At 39.2% G+C, this 19,657-nt stretch overlaps 1 protein-coding gene across 1 annotated transcript in view; it reads right to left on the bottom strand.

Annotated features, from left to right (window-relative positions):
* Positions 1–4,391: 4,391 nt before the first annotated feature.
* Positions 4,392–19,657, bottom strand: part of CHID1 (chitinase domain containing 1) — a 277,865-nt gene continuing 262,599 nt past the window's right edge. The window contains exons 11-13 of the mRNA XM_026653911.1: positions 10,006–10,086; positions 6,670–6,712; positions 4,392–4,649 (exon numbers count right to left, since the gene is read on the bottom strand). Of these exons, the coding sequence (XP_026509696.1) occupies positions 4,551–4,649; positions 6,670–6,712; positions 10,006–10,086 (223 nt within the window). The 3' untranslated portion in view covers positions 4,392–4,550. The remainder of the gene's footprint in view (positions 4,650–6,669; positions 6,713–10,005; positions 10,087–19,657) is intronic.

Consider the following 19,657-nt stretch of genomic DNA (forward strand, 5'->3'; position numbering starts at 1 on the left):
GTTTTACTTATACCCAAGTACATATTAAAATATATCCTGAAAAAGCAAGGGATATGATTGGCAAAGACTGACACAGCACAATTCATTGGTTTGAACGTAACACTTACCTTCCATACATATTTTTGTAAAGTAACTTTTTGTAAGAAAGTTTAGTCATAATAAGACATTCAAGTGCCTACTTATAGCACTTAGGTTTAGGTTAAATAGGTGTGATTGAATATTCTATTTACTCCATGGTTACCTTCTGCATAAATGTGTTAACTGAAGCTGCTTCTTTTTTTCTATTGAAGAAACAATTGACATACAGGTGATAGCTGTTCCAACACAGCATATCTTGAAATGCTGGTAAATTGCAACCCACTGAGACACAGAGACGCACACTTACATAAATGTTTCTGCCGATAGGTTACACAAGGCCCAATTTTGGCTTTGGTGGCAATAATCTTTGCTTCACAAAGATATCAGAAATTGTTGAAGAACTTTTAGGTTGAGGACTCAATGAAATAATTAAACTTGGGGTAGTCCAAAACTTGACTCTAGAAAAAGAGAGGCTAGAAAATATTTAGCCTGCAATCAGTCTCTTAAGCTGCAGGAGAAGTGGAACCCAGCCATATTGCGCTGCTCTTTGTTTGACTGAAGGCAAAAATAATTGTACTGTATACTAATCAGAACTGTAATCTCTATAATGACAAGACACTCCCCAAAGCCCTAAGGAAATAACCAGAAGAGATTGTAGTTAAGCTTCCAATGAACAGTCATTATAGATAGGTTCAAAAAAAAAAAAAAAGGGCTGACAGCCCATAATACAAACTGCAAAAACTATTCGGTATCATCATCTGAACCCTAAAGAAAGCTGATGACATTTCATTAAGTCTTGCTTAAATTTGAAGAGTGGTTTGAAGGTTTTTTCTCCTCCCATCACCCTTCACTTCCCATTGTCCCCTTTCCCCCCTCCCAACTTCCTTACCTAGAAGAATCTAAAATCATTTTTTTCTATCACGGAAGAAATATCAATAGGGCTTTTGGTTAGTTGTGTTGGCCATTAGCACTATTAATTTGAGACCTATGCATAACATTACAAAAAAGGAGCAATAAAATAGGCTTTAAAGCTGTAGCCCCGATGAAGCAATGTCTCATCATGTCACAGGCTACAATATTGATTTTTCACAAAACACCGTCAAAGCTGGTTCGCCAACACAGAGGTTCTATACATGTTCCAGTTTTCAACACAGGTACACTTGACACAAGGGACATGTTTCCTTCAGTAATATGAGATGCTATTGTCCCAGGAATAAGGCCAAACTGATCCTCCTGATACATGACTTTGTTTTGGTTTTTGCCTTGTTAAAGCACCTAGTTATACACAGGGCTGAGAAAAATAGCTTTGCTTATTATTCAAAGTATGTTTGAAATGTTAATTGAATATAAAATGTTCACTCCATATCCAGAACTGACTGCAGGAGAACCAACTGCTACCTCTCTTCTCCTAATCCAAATCCAAGCAAGAGCATTGGAGTGGGGGAGGAAAAGTCAGTTAAAAAACAAACTCTGCTTTGCTACCAGAATTTTCCCCAGGCTCTTGACAAATTCTGATTCAAAGTTCCCCTTTGTAAGAGAGATTTAGTGTGACTAATACAGTCGTGCATTCTACTTCAAATTAAAGCTTTACTGCTGCACATGATCTGAAGTCAATAATAATAATATATTCATGATGCCAGAAACCTGTTCATGGTTTTGACTAAAAGTTTAGTCTTCCAACATATTCAGCTAAAAGACCCCTACTGTTTAATTAATTATATTTTAGAAAAGTGAGCCAATGGAAGGGTCTGTTGAAAGAAACACTTTTCCCCTTCACCTTGTGGTGCAACAGATGTTATTTATTTTAATGGGAACAAAGGATTTCTAAATTGGGTCAACCACTGATTCTATAGGTCCAATATCCCTGCCCCCACAAAGCATACGTAGCCAATACATGCTTCCAAGAAAGAAGAACCTTCTATGCCCCCACAAAGCATATAGCTAAAGTGTTTAATTCTATACAGGTGGAGGAGGAAATCCCTCAGCCGCATTAGGAGTCAGTTTAGTTGTTTCCTTTAAAATAAAAAACAAACATTCATTCATTTAGCTATACTGCATGGGGGTATATTTTAGTACTGAAGAGATGTTCATATTAATGAAAGATCGTACCTTTGCCTTCTTCTTCTGGTGTATTATTTATAAAGTATGATAAATGTGCAAGGCACCTTAGAGATAAAAGGCAACATCTGTGGCCTGAAGCACTTACACTATGAATGGTTTTAACTACAAAGTGCACTTCTCTTCTGGTGTTTATTTTTCAAGATATAAGCAGGGTTAGTTCGATCTTTCTGTCACGGAGAGGCTTTCATTCCATCTGCAAGGAAGGGGAGGACAGTTCATCGAAACGTGCAGCTCAGCCGGAAGACAGATGTGACACTTGAGCTTCACAGCAAACAATCAAGGAATACAAAAGAAGGCAATAAAAAGAATGTAGGAAGAAAAAAATATGTACATTGACCACTGCCATGAGGGGAGCTGAAATACTGTTTACTTCCCCATCCTCCAATTTTGAAAGTTCTAGCTAACTAGCCTAAAAATATCCGTGCATCTCACAATACAACCTGTTACAATTTTTATTTATCATTTGAGTGCTGAAACAAAACAGCTTTGTAATCCCATTGAAAGGAGAAAAAGAGTGGAATTAAATTCATTTGCTATTCTAGATCCCATTGCCAATGTTACTTTAAATTGCTTTTGACTGAACCAGAAAGTTCAGGTTAACTGAACAAGAGGATTCACAAAGCAAATTACCTCAGTACTAATGGCAAGGAAGAAAGATCCCTGATTAGTAAACCCTGTTGGATACTTTACAGTGTGAAGAGTTGAGAGATGCCAGAACTAAATCAGAGAGGTGAAAATCAATAGGGTTTTAATCAGTGGTGGATTACAGTGGGATTTATTTGCTTGAAACCAGCAGGAGTAGATAAATCCCCCACTGAGATTAATTACTAGCAAGGGAGGTGAGGGGGAAGTAGAGCAGTTATCTTAGTGGGAGCTATGAGTGGCAAGAAGAACATCAGTGGATCTATAGGGCTACTGCTTAGATCTCTACAATCAATAGCCCCCCTTCAAATTCCCAGCACTCCCTTTTTAGCTTCCTACAAGGCGTCTCATTTTAGTCCATGTGGTATTAAATACACAGAACCTGTGAAACTTGTAAGTGTGAATCACTATCTTGGAAGGTTTTTTTAAAAAAAAATACAAAAAGATCAATTTTTATGCCTTTTAAGCTGAAGGTTAGGTCGTCAAGTATTACACCAAAAGCAGTTGCGATGAATTGACAGATCACATTTTGAGATGTCCCCTCTGCAGGCTTTCCAAAGCACAAACAAGTTGGATTAACAATTCACAGCCTTATTTTGAAAGCGGTTGAGCATCCACAGCACCCACTGAGGTCAATGGGAAACAGAGGAGCATCTTTGAAAATCAGGCCATCAGTGCTTAGCCATTTAATTTTATTCACTTCCCAAGTGCATTTTTAAGGCCTTTGATGAGAGAAGTTAGGATTTCCTCAAATTAAGCATTAATGCAAAATACACGACTACAAAGTGACCCATCCAGCAGATTAAGGATAAGACAGCAGTCAGACAAGCCCTCTGGTGAACAACACTTAACTTTAGAACCAAGTCCGGAATAAAAAATTACCATGGTTTTGACAGGTTTCAGAGTAGCAGCCGTGTTAGTCTGTATCCGCAAAAAGAACAGGAGTACTTGTGGCACCTTAGAGACTAACAAATTTATTAGAGCATAAGCTTTCGTGGGCTACAACCCACTGTAGCCCACGAAAGCTTATGCTCTAATAAATTTGTTAGTCTCTAAGGTGCCACAAGTACTCCTGTTCTTTTCATGGTTTTGAGCTACTTAAGGGATTTGCTAAATACAAAAAACAAACAGAACAAAGTGCTGTTAGTCAGTGTTTTGATTCTCTACTAGCCTGGCAGAAATATATTATTTTTTTCCCCTTCCAGTTTTATGCCTACCTTACCATTACATCAATACCTGTTTACAAATGAGTTCTTGTACAAAATCTGAGACATTAAATTTGACATGCACAAACCAGACTGGTAGGTCCATTCACTTACTTCTGTGATTACCAATGATAGATGAGACATCTACATCTTAAACATGGGTCAGAAGGATTACACTGTCTGTGTTATTTCCTTCTAGGAGATAGTGCATGAAAACTATGAGAAGTCTAGTGTTCTCTTGATGGTGGTCTATTTTAATGACTGTGTAAAGCAAAGGTTAGAGGCACAACTTTTGTTTCTGTGCATTTTCTCAAATACAACCATGTGTTGCAATCTGTACAGTAATTCAGAGCAGGTTCTTTATTGGGAAAAATGCAAATTCCATACAGATTTCATATAAATTACAAAAAACAAAATTATAAATCATCTCCCCACAAATACCTCACTTAATTGAATGTGCAGTCTCCGTGAAGCAAATGAAGTCTCTCCAATTAGTCTACCATTTTAAAGCAGATCATAAAAATAATCCAAGCCTTGTCCCAGCTCCCAGATGGCTATTCCAGTCCCCAATTCCTTTGCAAGTTCTAAGCGCAACTGGATGGACTAAGAAAAGGATAGAGAAGGTAATCAGTTTTTGCTGAATATAAACATTAGAAACTGCATGCAGCCCTCTCTTTGTAGTATTAGACACAATGCATAACAAGATTTTTTGTTTAAGTATTTTTTTCTTAGGACCTGATGCCTGGAGACTATAGTTTTAAGTATTCACTGGTCAATAAGTGCAGAGCCAGATTAGTCCCACCAGTTAGGGCATTTTTTGGTGCATCAACCTAGCATATGATGACTAACTGGACATACAGAACAGCCTTGAAGTAAGCAATATTCTGAACTACGCACTGAAGTATTTTTATTTGGGCTATCACTTACACGATGTACTGCAATGCACACTTCGAAAACTGTGTCACCAGAAATTTCAATTCTCCCAGAAGTCTTAAGTCAATTAACACAACTTGTCACGTAGCAAATATTCTGTGTTTACAGAATGTCATCTCCTACCCAAGGCCAATCTTTTCATATTTCAGGGCAAACTCACAAAGAAAATGACATCTTAAAGGGATACTGTCAGGCTACTATTTAAGAAAAAAAGTAAAACAAAAACAAAAACTCCCAAACCCAAACCAAACAAAAACAACAGCAACAAAAGATTCCTTATCTATGTTATAACCACAACTTTAGATTATTACAAGTGAAAGAATTTCAACAATTTTATGTTTGGCATTTCTCTCAGCCTGGACAAACCAAGGTAGTATTTTTCTAGTCCACTTTCAGATTCTCTTGTACTAGTGCAGCGCTATAAAGTCTGAACTGCAAACACTACAGGGAAGTGTTTAAAACTTGTTCTCATTGGAATTGAATATCATGAATATATCTGTTTGTCTTGGGGTTTGTGGCTGTTTTTTACAAAATCTGAATGAGTTCAAATTTGAGCAGACAAGATACCTATAATTACCCAATTAAGATGAAGAAACTGGGTTGTGAGGGGGAAGCTAAAAGACAATTTGGTGTCACTAGCCAATTTAATTACTTTTATATGAGTGATTTTTCAGCTTTGCTTCAGTGTAGAAATCTCTCTAAACCTTTCATTACAGCCTGTCAAGAATGGAAGGAAAATTCTATTTACGTGTGTATAAATACACCAATTGCCACAGTACGGCATCTACTCTTCAGAGACGAAAGAATGCATGAAAAAATTCTCAAAAAAAATTAGAGGAATTATGTTCAAAACCCAGATGGAGTCTGCCAATAATGCGATAAAAGCATTCTGCAAGACCAAGGAGAATGTAGCTGGACAACTTTCAATGCAATCTGTCTTTGCTAAGGTGCAGCTACCGTGGGGTTTTCAGCACTTCCCCATGTGGCTCAACCAGTACTAGCAAGAAAAGAATTTAAACACAGTGATAAACTCTTTCACATCCTGTCTACATTAGGGCCAATGGTGGGAAAGGTGCTCATGAAGCTGAAAGGAACATTCCTCTCCCACTTACATAATGTGGGCTTCTGATGGATTCATAATGGTTTGGTCATTTACAATTTGGCACTCTCTTTTCTAAGCTTAATATACTTTCATTATAAGCTCATTTTCCATTCCAGTTGACTCTTCAAGTCCGGTCTCTAAGGTTTGCCCACATATAGACTTACTGCACAGCAAGCTGGGTGTAAATCTATAGCGCACTAGTCTGCCGCGTGCACTAATTGGCGGTGTGTGGAGCCCGATACTGTGAACTAAAAGCTCCCTACTGCACTTTGACCTACATTTCTCTCTGTTTAAAATAGCAGTAGAGGTCAAAGCACTCTGGGGAACTTTTAGTGCGTAGTAGCAGGATCCACAACAGTGACTCAGTGCGCGGCAGGCTAGTGGACTGTAGATTTACACTCAGCTTGCTGGGCACTAACTCTCCACATGGAGAAGCCCTAAGTTGACGTGGGAGAATCTAGTGACAGGGTGGCCTCTTGTACAAAAACAAAGGATTCCCTCAAAAATACAAGGAGGCAAAGCAGTATCCACCATCTTCCCTCTCTTTCTCTTATCCCCTTTTCATCTGAAGAAGGGACATAGACGTACCTTTAATGTTGGGTAGAAGACAACATGCTTTCCTCCTTTACTTCTGCAAAGCACAAGAAGAAAACTGAGATAACACAGTATTATTGGCACCCAAGAGTTAATATGAAAATAGAAAGCCAGTCTGAGGAAGGGAACTTTGTATAATAATTTGCAGAAGTAACCTTTGATTCTTTGCTTGTTACACAAACGGTCTTCGGGATATGTGCACTGTTTAAAGATTTATGATTTGATACAGTATTTCAGTGTCTTTGTATGTAGGTTGGTCTCTTCTTAGGCTATGTCTACACTACAGCTGGGATCGACGCTCTGAGATTGATCCACCAGCGGTCGATTTAGCGGGTCTAGTGGAGACCCGCCAAATCAACAGCAGATCACTCTACAGTTGACCCCTGTACTCTACCCTTGATGAGAAGAGTAAGGTAAGTTGATGGGAGAGTTTCTCCCATCGACCCCCCGTGGAGTAGAGCCCACAGTAACTCAACCTAAGGTACGTTGACTCCAGCTACGTTATTCATGTAGCTGGAGTTGTGTAGCATAGGTCAACTTTCCGCGGTAGTGTAGACATAGCCTTAGCAACTGAAGACATGCAATATATTCCCAGGTGACATACTTCACTAGTGAAGCATATTTTCTGCTCCAGATCATATTAACATTCACCCTAGCTAAACCTCTGTAAAGGGGAAGTGGGGATGGGAAGATGCTAATTCTTTCCTGTAGCTTGGCTAACCCAGTGCAGACAGGATGATCCTCACAGTTGTCAATCAGGCAGGTGGCAGCAAGTCAGGAGGAGGAGGATTTTCAGGCCCAGTGTACTCTCTGATTGATTCTCTCTTCCAAAAGGCTCACAGATAAGAATGTTCAAAGAACAGGTTCCAAAGTTAGGTTATGTAGGGTTGACTATATTTCCCTTCACCCAGGTTTGATTTGCCAGAGGCTGTCCTGGAAGCATGGCTGTACTGAGTTAAATAATGCCATTGAGCCAACCATTCAAGTACAGGATCTCGGATTTGCCTTTTGAGAGCAAGCCTTCATCTTCAGGTGCCAACAATACCTCAAAAAAAAAAAGGACTTCTATACAAACAATTAGTTAGAGGCATGCTGGGGTGTTAATATATCCCACGCTAGCTTGCTGCAGACTAACCTCCAGTGTGGATCCCCCAGTTTGTTAATGCACTTCCATCTAGATCTCTCTGAAATGGGGCTAGCTCAAAGCACATTAATGACCTGTTACTACCCATCAACAGGGTCCACACACAGCAGATTCACACCCCAGCATGCCACAAGCTAGTTTTTGTGTAGACAAGCTCTCAGTCTTCAGTTGGACTTTGCACAGAGAAGTTGTAAACACGGATCATTGTTTACTGATTTTTATGCAATACAAAGAAAAATGTAATTGTTTGACATATACAAAGTAATTTCAAAACAGCATACCAAAGAATTCAAAATGAGAGATGATAGATCAGAGGCCTTCTCTTACAGAGTTACAGAAAAAAATCAAAAACTAGTCATTGAACAGTTAAATATCGTTAAACCTCCTGCATGGTGCCCTTTTCAGAAAAAGTATAACAAATAAATGCAGAAGATTATGTATTTACTTGAGCAACACAAATCCACATATATATGTTATTAATTAATGTTATATCAAAATTCCTCAAGAGGGAACAATTTTATAAGCTTCCTTAAATAAGGTAAAAAAACCCTTAACACTCCAGTATGGCTGCACAGTTGCGGAGAGGCTGGGACAGGGCATGGATGATAGTGAGGAAGAAGTGCTGACGAATGGATTAAATTCTGGTAAGGGGTGTATGTAGTCAGAAACCAAGCAAGGAAATACACAAGGAAGGCTACTGAGCCAGGAAAGCAATACCTGAGAGCTGAATTAGCCGATGAATCTCAACAATTCTGTCAGCTTTTCCTTGAGCAGCTGATTTGAGTTATGAAAAATATGGGGAATAATTCCTCACAGTTATAAGCAAATTTGAAAAGTATCATAAGTCTAAGAATGTGAGAGAAGTTTGTGGCAACCCTGGTGATTTAGCTAAAAAAAAAAATGTCAAACTGACAGAGCCACATTTAAAAAAAGGGAGCATTTTAAAAATGTTTCACCCAAGAAGTTTCATGGGGGAAAAAAATCAATTGTTCACTGAAGAATTATGATGCTTTTTTAATGCAAGGACAATGCATCACAAAATTTACTTCATTAATTTATTTGGATTAGTGCATCTTATATAAGTTATAATATATTAGAAAATATACTGATAGAATTTTATAAAAGTAATGACACTTTGGTTATAGAATCTTTGCCAAAAAGAGAGGAGAACACATGCAACTGATGGTCTCTTACAAGGTTAACAAATTGGGGTTTAGCAAGATGTTGCTATTATTCCTTTTATCTGTTTAAAACGGTTTTCTTCTAGTATCAAGCACTTATTTATTCTTGTATGATGACAAAGGAAAATAGCCTTATTTGTCCTCTACAACTTTTGTTATTTTGTATACCTCTTGATGCTCTTTTTAAGGCAGTTGTCCTGGTCTTTTTAGTCTCTCCAAGTCCCTTTATGGCTCCTCATTTTTATTGCTCTTTGCTGGGCACAGTCAATTTCTGCTACGTCCGAGTAACACTAAGGCTGAATCTGCCAGGCTCTGTTATTCCTAAAAGTGTTGCTCATATATATTATATATATTCAGACTTATGGCAAACCACTCACCAGCTCAGAGGTTGCATCTCAGACTTTTGTTTAAATGAGCCTTGACAGATAACTTAGGTAGGGATGCTCTGCATACCCAAAATACTTCTGAAGATCTGATCCACCAGACTTAAGTGTTAAAGTTTGTTTTAGCTACATTTGTTACTTCATTCACCCTGCCCTGGCTTATTTCTGTCCCCTGAAACACTCTTTTATGTTCCTATTCATGGTTACCATAGCTGACAAACTGCAGACTCCCAGGGCTTGTCTTCACTACCCGCCTGGATCGGCGGGTAGAAATCGATCTCTCGGGGATCAAATTATCGCGTCTCGTTGGGACGCGACAATCGATCCCCGAATCAACGTGCGTACTCCACCAGCGCAGGCAGGAGTAAGTGCCGTCGACGGGGGAGCCGCGGCAGTCGATTTGCCGCCGTCCTCACAGCGGGGTAAGTCAGCTCGGATACGTCTAATTCAGCTACGCTATTCGCGTAGCTGAATTTGCGTATCTTAAATTGATCCCCCCTCAGTGTAGACCTAGCCTCAGTATGCTGAATTCAGTCACATATTATAGAAGTAGTAATTCAGTGTCTATGGGACTCAGGCCCAAGAATATTCACAGAGCAGTAAGTAAATGACTGCCACTCACTTTTTGTATTCCAAATAGTGTTCAGCTATTTGTTCATCCCAAACAATTTTCGGTTTGTTTTCCTTCAGGGTTTCGATGTACCTATAAATTAAAACCACAGGTATAAAATTAGTTTTATAATTATTCTAGAGAAAAGTTTAAACCATTAAAAGAATGTTAAAGCTACTTATCCATCCAAGTGGCATATGTATAGAGCAGGTTGAATATTTATTAATAGTTTACTCAACAACATCCTTCGTCAACAGTCTAATATATCTTTTGCAAATCAGGTTTTTTTCCAGCCCATTCAAGCAGCTAAACAGATATGCAATTTTTTTTTTTTTGCAACTGATGAATTTACTCATATATGTATTTTCATTTTCCAACTATTATAGCATACCCACTCTAGTACTTGAGCACATTTGAGGTCTGTTTCTAGGACACGGACGCCAGGGATTTGAACCAAATTCTCCCCAGCAAGCAATACGTAATATTTACCTATAGGCAACAACATCAGCAAAAAGCTTTAAGACTCCTACACCCTGCAGAAAGCCATTTCCTAAAAGCGTAGGTTAGTTCTTTTCAAAATGAGCTGCTTGTGTATGTACTGTTTCCTCTTAGCACAGAGCTCCATGGAAGACATTTTTCACGTTTTGTTTTGTTCGATTCACTTGTTGGGTACCATCCTTCAGAGAAATGACACACTTGCCATCTGTCACGGTTGGTGTCCGTCCAAGACAGGCAGAACCTAATCATGTCAAAATTTGAATGTGGAGTCCAAATCAAACCTGCACCTTCAGGAAGGATTTATTTTATTCAAAAAGGAATGATGGTCCAATAGTTTGGGAGTTAACCTGGCCCTTGGGAAACCCACATTAAACTCTCTCCGCCACAGACTTCCTTCCTACGTGACCTTGGGCACGTCATTCAGTCTCTCAGCTCCCCATCTGTAAAATGGGGATAGAGCATTCCCTATCTCACAAGGATATTGTTAGGTTAATACATTAAAGACTGTGAGACACTCAGATACTATGGTCATGGGAGCTATATAATTATGATAGATATATTTTTCCTCTTGCATATCCTCCTGCCTCTTTTCAGCATGAATCTTCTTTGCCCAGAAGGCAGAACGTAACTTTTTCTGACTGGACATTGGAGTTGTTATTGATTGACAGTTCATCCCATTTCCAAGAGGCACTGCCTTCTTTCTACAGACAATCACAGATTTGAAACCAAATCCCCACTTGCCAGTGCATCATCTTACAATGGTCCCTACAGATTAACTGAGTAGGCAATAAGAGAGCAAAAAGGTGATGTTAATAAAGACTACTCCTGAATTTCTATTTCTGCAAGGTTGATTAAAACCATCTGATCCATAACATAGGACTTATTATAGCAGAAATTTCTCTGCTCCGAACAACATTTACAGGAAAAAAATAGACTTTAAATCTTTTTATTTTTAAATTCAAAGTTTCCATCACCCAAGTTCAAGATGGCATAACCGATTTCCATCAACCATTATCCTGACCTGTTAGACCTGAAATCCCATCAGACTATACATTTCAAAAAAGAAAATGGTTCGTATTTCTGAGCTTGATAAAGATTTATTCTCCCCTTTCTTCAAATATTATTCCAAATGCAATTACAGCATTCACTATCATACAGAATACTTTCACCTCTCTGCTGTGGTTTTGCTCAGCTGAGCGTTGGTACATAGACGGTCTATGATTCAAATGGCATTTTTACGAGAGAAAGGAATTTAGTTTTATCTAGTGCAATTCATGTTGAAGCGATCTCAAAGTGCTCCACAACATGACCTAGAGTGTGCTAGTTCAGTAACTGTCAGCAAACATACTGTAGTACCGATTGTAAGGTCAGCAAGGGCTGATTTATACGGTAGTCTTGAACATTTAGTTTTTCACTGACAGGTAACATAGGACTAAGATCCTTATTCTTTTTTTGAAAAGTGCCATAGAATCTTGAACTTCCATTTGGATCATCATTAAACATGGGAAGCAGAGAGCTAATTTTCATATTTAAATTCAAGGACTGCACTTAGCACCTTGCTCCATTTCAGAACTGCATCATCGATAGTTATAACAGCACAAGTTCTGGTGTAGGACGTGGGCTTATGAGGATAAGGTCCAGAGATAAGTGCTACCAACTAAGACATGCTGATACACATGGGTCTTCTTTTGTACATGTGAAGTTACAATAACAAATTCTAATTTCTTTGCTAAAAATTCCAACAGCATTAAAGAATGGTAAACACTCATGATTTTTTAAAAAATCAGAAATGTAACATATAGCACCCTTCACAGCCTACTCTGTGTGTGTGTGTGTGTGTGTGTGTGTGTGTGTGTGTGTGTATTAGGGCTGTCGATTAATCGCAGTTAACTCACGCGATTAACTCAAAAAAATTAACCGGGATTTAAAAAATTAATCGCGATTAATTGCCATTTTAATTACACTGTTAAACAATAGAATACTAATTGAAATTTATTAAATATTCTGGATGTTTTTCTACATTTTCATATATATTGTATTGTGTGTTGTAACTGAAATCAGTGTACATTATTTATTACAAATATTTGCACTGTAAAAATGATAAACAAAAGAAATAGTATTTTTCAATTCACCTCATACAAGTACTGCAGTGCAATTTCTTTATCGTGAAAGTGTAACTTACAAATGTAGATTTTTTTTGTTACATAATTGCACTCCAAAACAATGTAAAGCTTCAGAACCTACAAGTCCATTCAGTCCCACTTCTTGTTCAGCCAATCGCTAAAACAAACAAGTTACAGGAGATAATGCTGCCCACTTCTTGTTTAAAATGTCACCTGAAAGTGAAAACAGGCATTTGCATGGTACTTTTGTAGCAGGCATTGCAAGGTATTTACGTGCCAGATATGCTAAAAATTCATACACCCTTCATGCTTCGGCCACCATTCCAGAGGACATGCTTCCATGCTGATGACGCTCATTAAAAAAATGTATTAATTAAATTTGTGACTGAACTCCTTGGGGGGAGAATTGTATGTCCCCTGCTCTGTTTTACCCGCATCCTGCCATATATTTCATGTTATAGCAGTCTCAGATGATGACCCAGCACATATTGTTCATTTTAAGAACACTTTCACTGCAGATTTCACAAAATGCAAAGAAGGTACCAATGTGAGCTTTCTAAAGATAGCTACAGCATTCGACCCAAGGTTTAAGAATCTGAAGCGCCTCCCAAAATCTGAGAGGGACGAGGTGTGGAGCATGCTTTCAGAAATCTTAAAGGAGCAACATTCCAGTGTGGAAACTACAGAACCCAAACCACCCAAAAAGAAAATCAACCTTCTGTTGGTGGTATCTAACTCAGATAATGAAAATGAACATGCATCAGTCCACACTGCTTTGGATTATTATTGAGCAGAACCCATTATCAGCATGGACGCATGTCCTCTGGAATGGTGGTTGAAGCATCAAGGGACATATGAATCTTTAGTGCATCTGGTACGTAAATATCTTGCAACGCCGGCTACAACAGTGACATGAGAAAACCTGTTCTCACTTTCAGGGGACAGTGTAAACAAGAAGCGGGCAGCATTATCTCCTGCTAATGTAAACAAACATGTTTGTCTTAGCGATCGGCTGAACAAGAAGTAGGACTGAGTGGACTTGTAGGCTCTAAACTTTTAGATTGTTTTATTTTGAATGCAGTTTTTTTTTACATAATTCTACATTTGTAAGTTCAACTTTCATGATAAAGAGACTGCACCACAGTACTTGTATGAGGTGAATTGAAAAATACTATTTCTTTTTTTTACAGTGCAAATATTTGTAATAAAAATAAATATAAAGTGAGCACTGTATACTTTGTATTCTGTGTTGTAATTGAAATCAGTATATTTGAAAATGTAGAGAACATCCACAAATATTTAAATAAATGGCATTCTATTATTGTTTAACAGTACGATTAATCACAATTAATTTTTTTAATTGCTTGACAGCTCTAGTGTTTGTGTGTATGTATACATACACACACACACACATGCTATATGGTTAGTTATATAACCAAAATAGGACACACAACCATAATTATTTTTTTTAAAGTTGCTCATTAATGTGCTGCATTTACCACATACCGTTCATACCTGCACTGAACATAGTACTCCAGGGCTTCTCTGGGAGGCTTATCGCCACAGTATGCAAGAGCTTCACAAAAAGTAATGAGTTTATCTTCACAACAACAGTAAGGTAAGTGGTATTATTCCCATTTTAGAGACAGGGAAATAGGTCACAAAGATTAAGGCCAAAATTGTCAAAACTGTCCGGTAGTTGTGGGTGCCCAACTTGAGAAACACAGGACCTGATTTTTTACAGTATTTATCAAGAACAATAGAAATGCTATGTTCAAAGCACAACTATGACTACCTTCAGTTGCAGTTGTGAGTGCTCAGCACTTCCACAAGTCAGACTTCAGATGTCTCAAGCTGACCATCCAGAAAATGAGATCATCTGTGAAAAGTTTGGTTTAAATGACCAGATAGAAACTCTGACACACAGACAGGGATATAATCCAATTCTCCAAGACAGATTTCAACTTCCCTTACCCACAGACCATCCTCTCTCTTCCTGCAGTCCCCTGCCTCATCTGGTACTCCACTTGTGCAACAAATGAGGCAGAGCTTTTTGGGGAGGAAGGGTTGTTTTGTTTTTGTTTTGATTTTTTTTTAACAGACAACAGCCTCACTCAATATGCAAACCTGATTCATCCCCAGAGCCCAGTCCATCATGTATACTGAATGGGGCATGGGTCCTGGAAAAACATAAATGTGATCTGAAATTAAAGACTATCATGATTCACACAGACAGGTGACAGTTTAGTATATAGAACAGGAGTACTTGTGGCACCTTAGAGACTAACAAATTTATTTCAGCATAAGCTTTCGTGGGCTACAGCTCACTTCTTCAGATGCATAGAGTGGAACACACAGACAGAAGATATTTATACATACAGAGAACATGAAAAGGTGGAAGTACGCATACCAATTGTAAGAGGCCAATCAATTGAGATGAGCTATCAGTAGCAGCAGAAGAAAAAACTTTGAAGTGATAATCGAGATGACCCATAGAAGGTGTGAGGAGAACTTAACCTGGGGGAAAAAAATTTCAATTAGTGTAATGACCCAACCATTCCCAGTCTCTGTTTAGGCCTAAGTTAATTGTGTCAAATTTGCATATTAATTCGAGTTCAGTAGTCTCTCTTTGGAGTCTGTTTTTGAAGTTTTTTTGTTGCAAAACTGACACCTTCAAGTCTGTCACTGAGTGATTAGAGAGGTTGAAGTGTTCTCCCACTGGTTTTTGAATGTTATGATTCCTGATGTCAGATTTGTGTCCATTTATTCTTTTGCGTAGAGACTGTCCAGTTTGGCCAATGTACATGGCAGAGGGGCATTGCTGGCACATGATGGCATATATCACGTTGGTAGATGTGCAGGTGAACGAGCCCCTGATGGTGTGGCTGACGTGGTTAGGTCCTATGATGGTGTCACTTGAATAGATATGTGGACAGAGCTGGCATCGGGCTTTGTTGCAAGGATAGGTTCCTGGGTTAGTGTTTTTGTTGTATGGTGTGCGGTTGCTGGTGAGTATTTGCTTAAGGTTGAGAGGCTGTCTGTAAGCGAGGACTGGTCTGTCTCCCAAGATCTGTGAGAGTGAGGTATCATCTTTCAGGATAGGTTGTAGATCTTTGATGATGCGCTGGAGAGGTTTCAGTTGGGGGCTGAAGGTGGCGGCTAGTGGCGTTCTGTTATTTTCTTTGTTGGGCCTGTCCTGTAGTAGGTGGCTTCTGGGTACTCTTCTGGCTCTGTCAATCTGTTTTTTCACTTCAGCAGGAGGGTATTGTAGTTTTAAGAATGCTTGATAGAGATCATGTAGGTGTTTATCTCTGTCTGAGGGATTGGAGCAAATGCGGTTGTATCTTAGAGCTTGGCTGTAGACAATGGATCGTGTGGTGTGTCCTGGATGGAAGCTGGAGGCATGTAGGTAAGTATAGCGGTCAGTGGGTTTCTGGTATAGGGTGGTGTTTATGTGACCATCGCTTATTAGCACAGTAGTGTCTAGGAAATGGACTGCTTGTGTGTATTGGTCTAGGCTGAGGTTGATGGTGGGATGGAAATTGTTAAAATCATGATGGAATTCATCGAGGGCTTCTTTTACATGGGTCCAGATGATGAAGATATCTTCAATGTAGCACAAGTAGAGTAGGGGCATTAGGGAACGAGAGCTAAGGAAGCGTTGTTCTAAGTCAGCCATAAAGATGTTGGCATACTGTGGGGCCATGTGGGTACCCATAGCAGTGCCGCTGATTGGAAGGTATATATTGTCCCCAAATGTGAAATAGTTGTGGGTGAGGACAAAGTCACAAAGTTCAGTCACCAGGTTAGCTGTGATGGTATCGGGGATGCTATTCCTGATGGCTTGTAGTCCACCTTTGTGTGGAATGTTGGTGTAGAGGGATTCTACATCCATAGTGGCCAGGATGGTGTTTTCTGGAAGATCACCAATGGATTGTAGTTTCCTCAGGAAGTCAGTGGTGTCTCGAAGATAGCTGGGAGTGCTGGTAGCGTAGGGCCTGAGGAGAGAGTCCACATAGCCAGACAATCCTGCTGTTAAGGTGCCAATGCTTGAGATGATGGGGCGTCCAGGATTTACAGGTTTATGGATCTTGGGTAGCAAATAGAATACACCTGGTCGGGGTTCTAGGCATGTGTCTGTACAGATCTGTTCCTGTGCTTTCTCCGGGAGATTCTTCAAAGATCACTTCAAAGTTTTTTCTTCTGCTGCTACTGATAGCTCATCTCAATTGATTGGCCTCTTACAATTGGTATGCGTACTTCCACCTTTTCATGTTCTCTGTATGTATAAATATCTTCTGTCTGTGTGTTCCACTCTATGCATCTGAAGAAGTGAGCTGTAGCCCACGAAAGCTTATGCTGAAATAAATTTGTTAGTCTCTAAGGTGCCACAAGTACTCCTGTTCTTTTTGCGGATACAGACTAACACGGCTGCTACTTTGTAACCAGTTTAGTATATGGTTTTCTCAGTTAAAAAAACCTGAAAAAGCAAAATTCCATGATATGGAATCATACTGACCCCATATGGGTCAGCAGCAGAGCTGGAACCCTCAGATCCACAGCATATACCTATCTACCACTTGAGCTAACTGAAAACTGGTAGAGGATAACAGCCTACTATTGCTGCCAGAACTGCCACTAGGAGGAAGATGAGAAAATTTGCCAATAGATTTCTCGACTGTTTTCTAGCCAGCATCAGAATCCTGGATTCTGTTCCAGGTTCTGGAGGGGAGTGTTCTCTAGTGGGTAGAAACATTTCTGCCCATCCCTTAGCATGCCTCTCCTTGCAGCCTGTAGCCTTCTATCCTTGTCCTACCTGTTCCTTTCCCCACCCTTACCTCTGGCCTGACCCCTCTCTGTTCCTATCCCCCCCAGCATGCTCCCCTTTTGCTATCCCCTCTCTAACCTGCTTGAGTTACAGTGCCTGGCACCACAGCAGCCCCTGGAAACCCTAGGAAAATTACAAAGGCCCATTCAGCTGCTGCAATTCTGATCTGAAGTATGCTCAGTGCAGACTGAGCAGCCAGAACCTGGAGGACAGCCTCTAACAAAACTCTACTGAACATGTGCAAATGAAAAATGTGGGTGGATTTTCATGGAGACAGCAAAAGACATCTAACCCCTTCATGAACACCTTGCAAATTTCAAGTGCCTGCTCCAAAGCTATAAATTTAACCTTAGCAAAACTGTATTTTCCCCCAAGCCTCGTTTTCTGAAATGGCTAAACTGTTAAAAGATCAGCTTACGTCAGGCGCCTGGAATGGAAAATTTCAGCCTGAGCAATTAAAAATTTTACAAAGTTACAAACTACTCAAAACACATTCATATAATGGAAAGTTGGGCAACTTTGACCACAAGTGTCGCTGCCAGCTTCACCTATTGTATGAGAGACTCAAAACGCACAGTGAACTATCTATGAATTACGGTCAGACATATGCCAAAAAAGAGGTGGTCACATAGCGCAGTTGCAGACACAATCCATTATTCTTACATACTGTTGACATTGCTTGGTTACAGAGCCTTATGGCAGGGTCATGTTGAAATATTGTTCCCTCAGCATTGCTTTCTATGGAATAAATGAGAAGCCAAAGGCTTACCCATGATCGAGCACTTTCAAGTCAGTCCTGTCAAAGCTGTGGACCTATGAACAATACCAATATGGCTAGGCCCACACACTAGTGTGCTTTGCAGCACATTCAACTATCAAATACGGGTCCAAGAGAAAGATTCCCAGGATTTATGGCAGTTGCTGTGCACTTCTTCTTACTGGTGTGTGAAAAATAGCATGGCACTGGAATACCTTAGGAGAAAAAATCACTGGTGATCTACATCCCCCAAAAGAAGATATTTATCTTTAAGCATAACATTTTTAGCCTGGAATACAAATATATTAAAAAATATTCTAGTAACATATTTTTTGGCAAAGAACATACATGGGGAAAATATATAGCTTCATTTAATTTTGAAATCAGGGCTTTTATTTGATGTATCTATTTGTTTGTTTATTTTTGTAATGTTTCTAGTTCTTGGGAAACATTTCTAAAAGCACCTAAGTGACTAAGCATGTAAAGGCTCTCAAATGCCTACGTCACTTTTTAATAAAGTCACTCTCCAGTTTTTCATTTTCTTCTGCTTAATCTTTAGAGAAAGAAATTAACACTGAACATATTTCCCATGTCTCTTCTCTTTTCTCCTTTGAGTCCTCTTCTGAAGTCTTTGTGCACTGGGAATTATGGATGCATCAGGAGGTCAAAATCAGACCCACTGTCATCTTTTTAGTCAATACAACTACTTGACTGATAAACACATCCTCCACTCCAGTTATAGAAATTGACAGACCTGAAGACTATCCCCTTTTCTACTGCTCCAGCAAAGAATGCTGTGCTGAGGCAGCTCTGTGCAACACCAAGTGTTCCAGAAAAAAGTTATGTAAAATCTACAGTAAGCTATTAAAAAGAAAAAGTGCAGCAGTAGCAGCAACTATGTGCCTAATTACATATGTAATAAGACAAGCAAATAAGAAAAACAAATTACAGGCTCATCCCCTACTAAATTTGAAATATGCACAGACGCATTAAGAGTATCCACATGTAGCATTTTATTTTAAACTGGCTGAAGCTATACCAAGCCACTCCTATGGTTATAAAACCTGTACATATCAGCAATTATATTTGTTAGAACACATATGCCTCTCAATATGCCAGACAACTGTACCTACGTATGGTTCAACTTGTAGAAGATAAGTTTTAGATTGCAAGAATCCATACTAACTGTATTGCCTCTTCATGCCACGTAATTAAGACACAGTTTGTTGCATTAGTTCTTTAAATTGAAAAGTCTAGATGTCGGATGCCAAATAAAATGTACAAAATACCCTCCAAAGAATGCTCAGTCCAATGCACATAACACCTCACGTACAGGACGACACTGGTTATTTCAGAACTATCACATGGTGTATACTTGGATCACTCCAGAGAAAAGTGCAGCATATTGGAGGACAAATGCATACCCATAAAAAAAGACCTTTTTCAGTGAGGGTATTA

The sequence above is a fragment of the Terrapene carolina genome, unplaced genomic scaffold (genome assembly GCF_002925995.2).
Source record: "Terrapene carolina triunguis isolate 2854851 unplaced genomic scaffold, T_m_triunguis-2.0 Scaffold171, whole genome shotgun sequence".
Taxonomy (NCBI): Eukaryota; Metazoa; Chordata; order Testudines; family Emydidae; genus Terrapene; species Terrapene triunguis.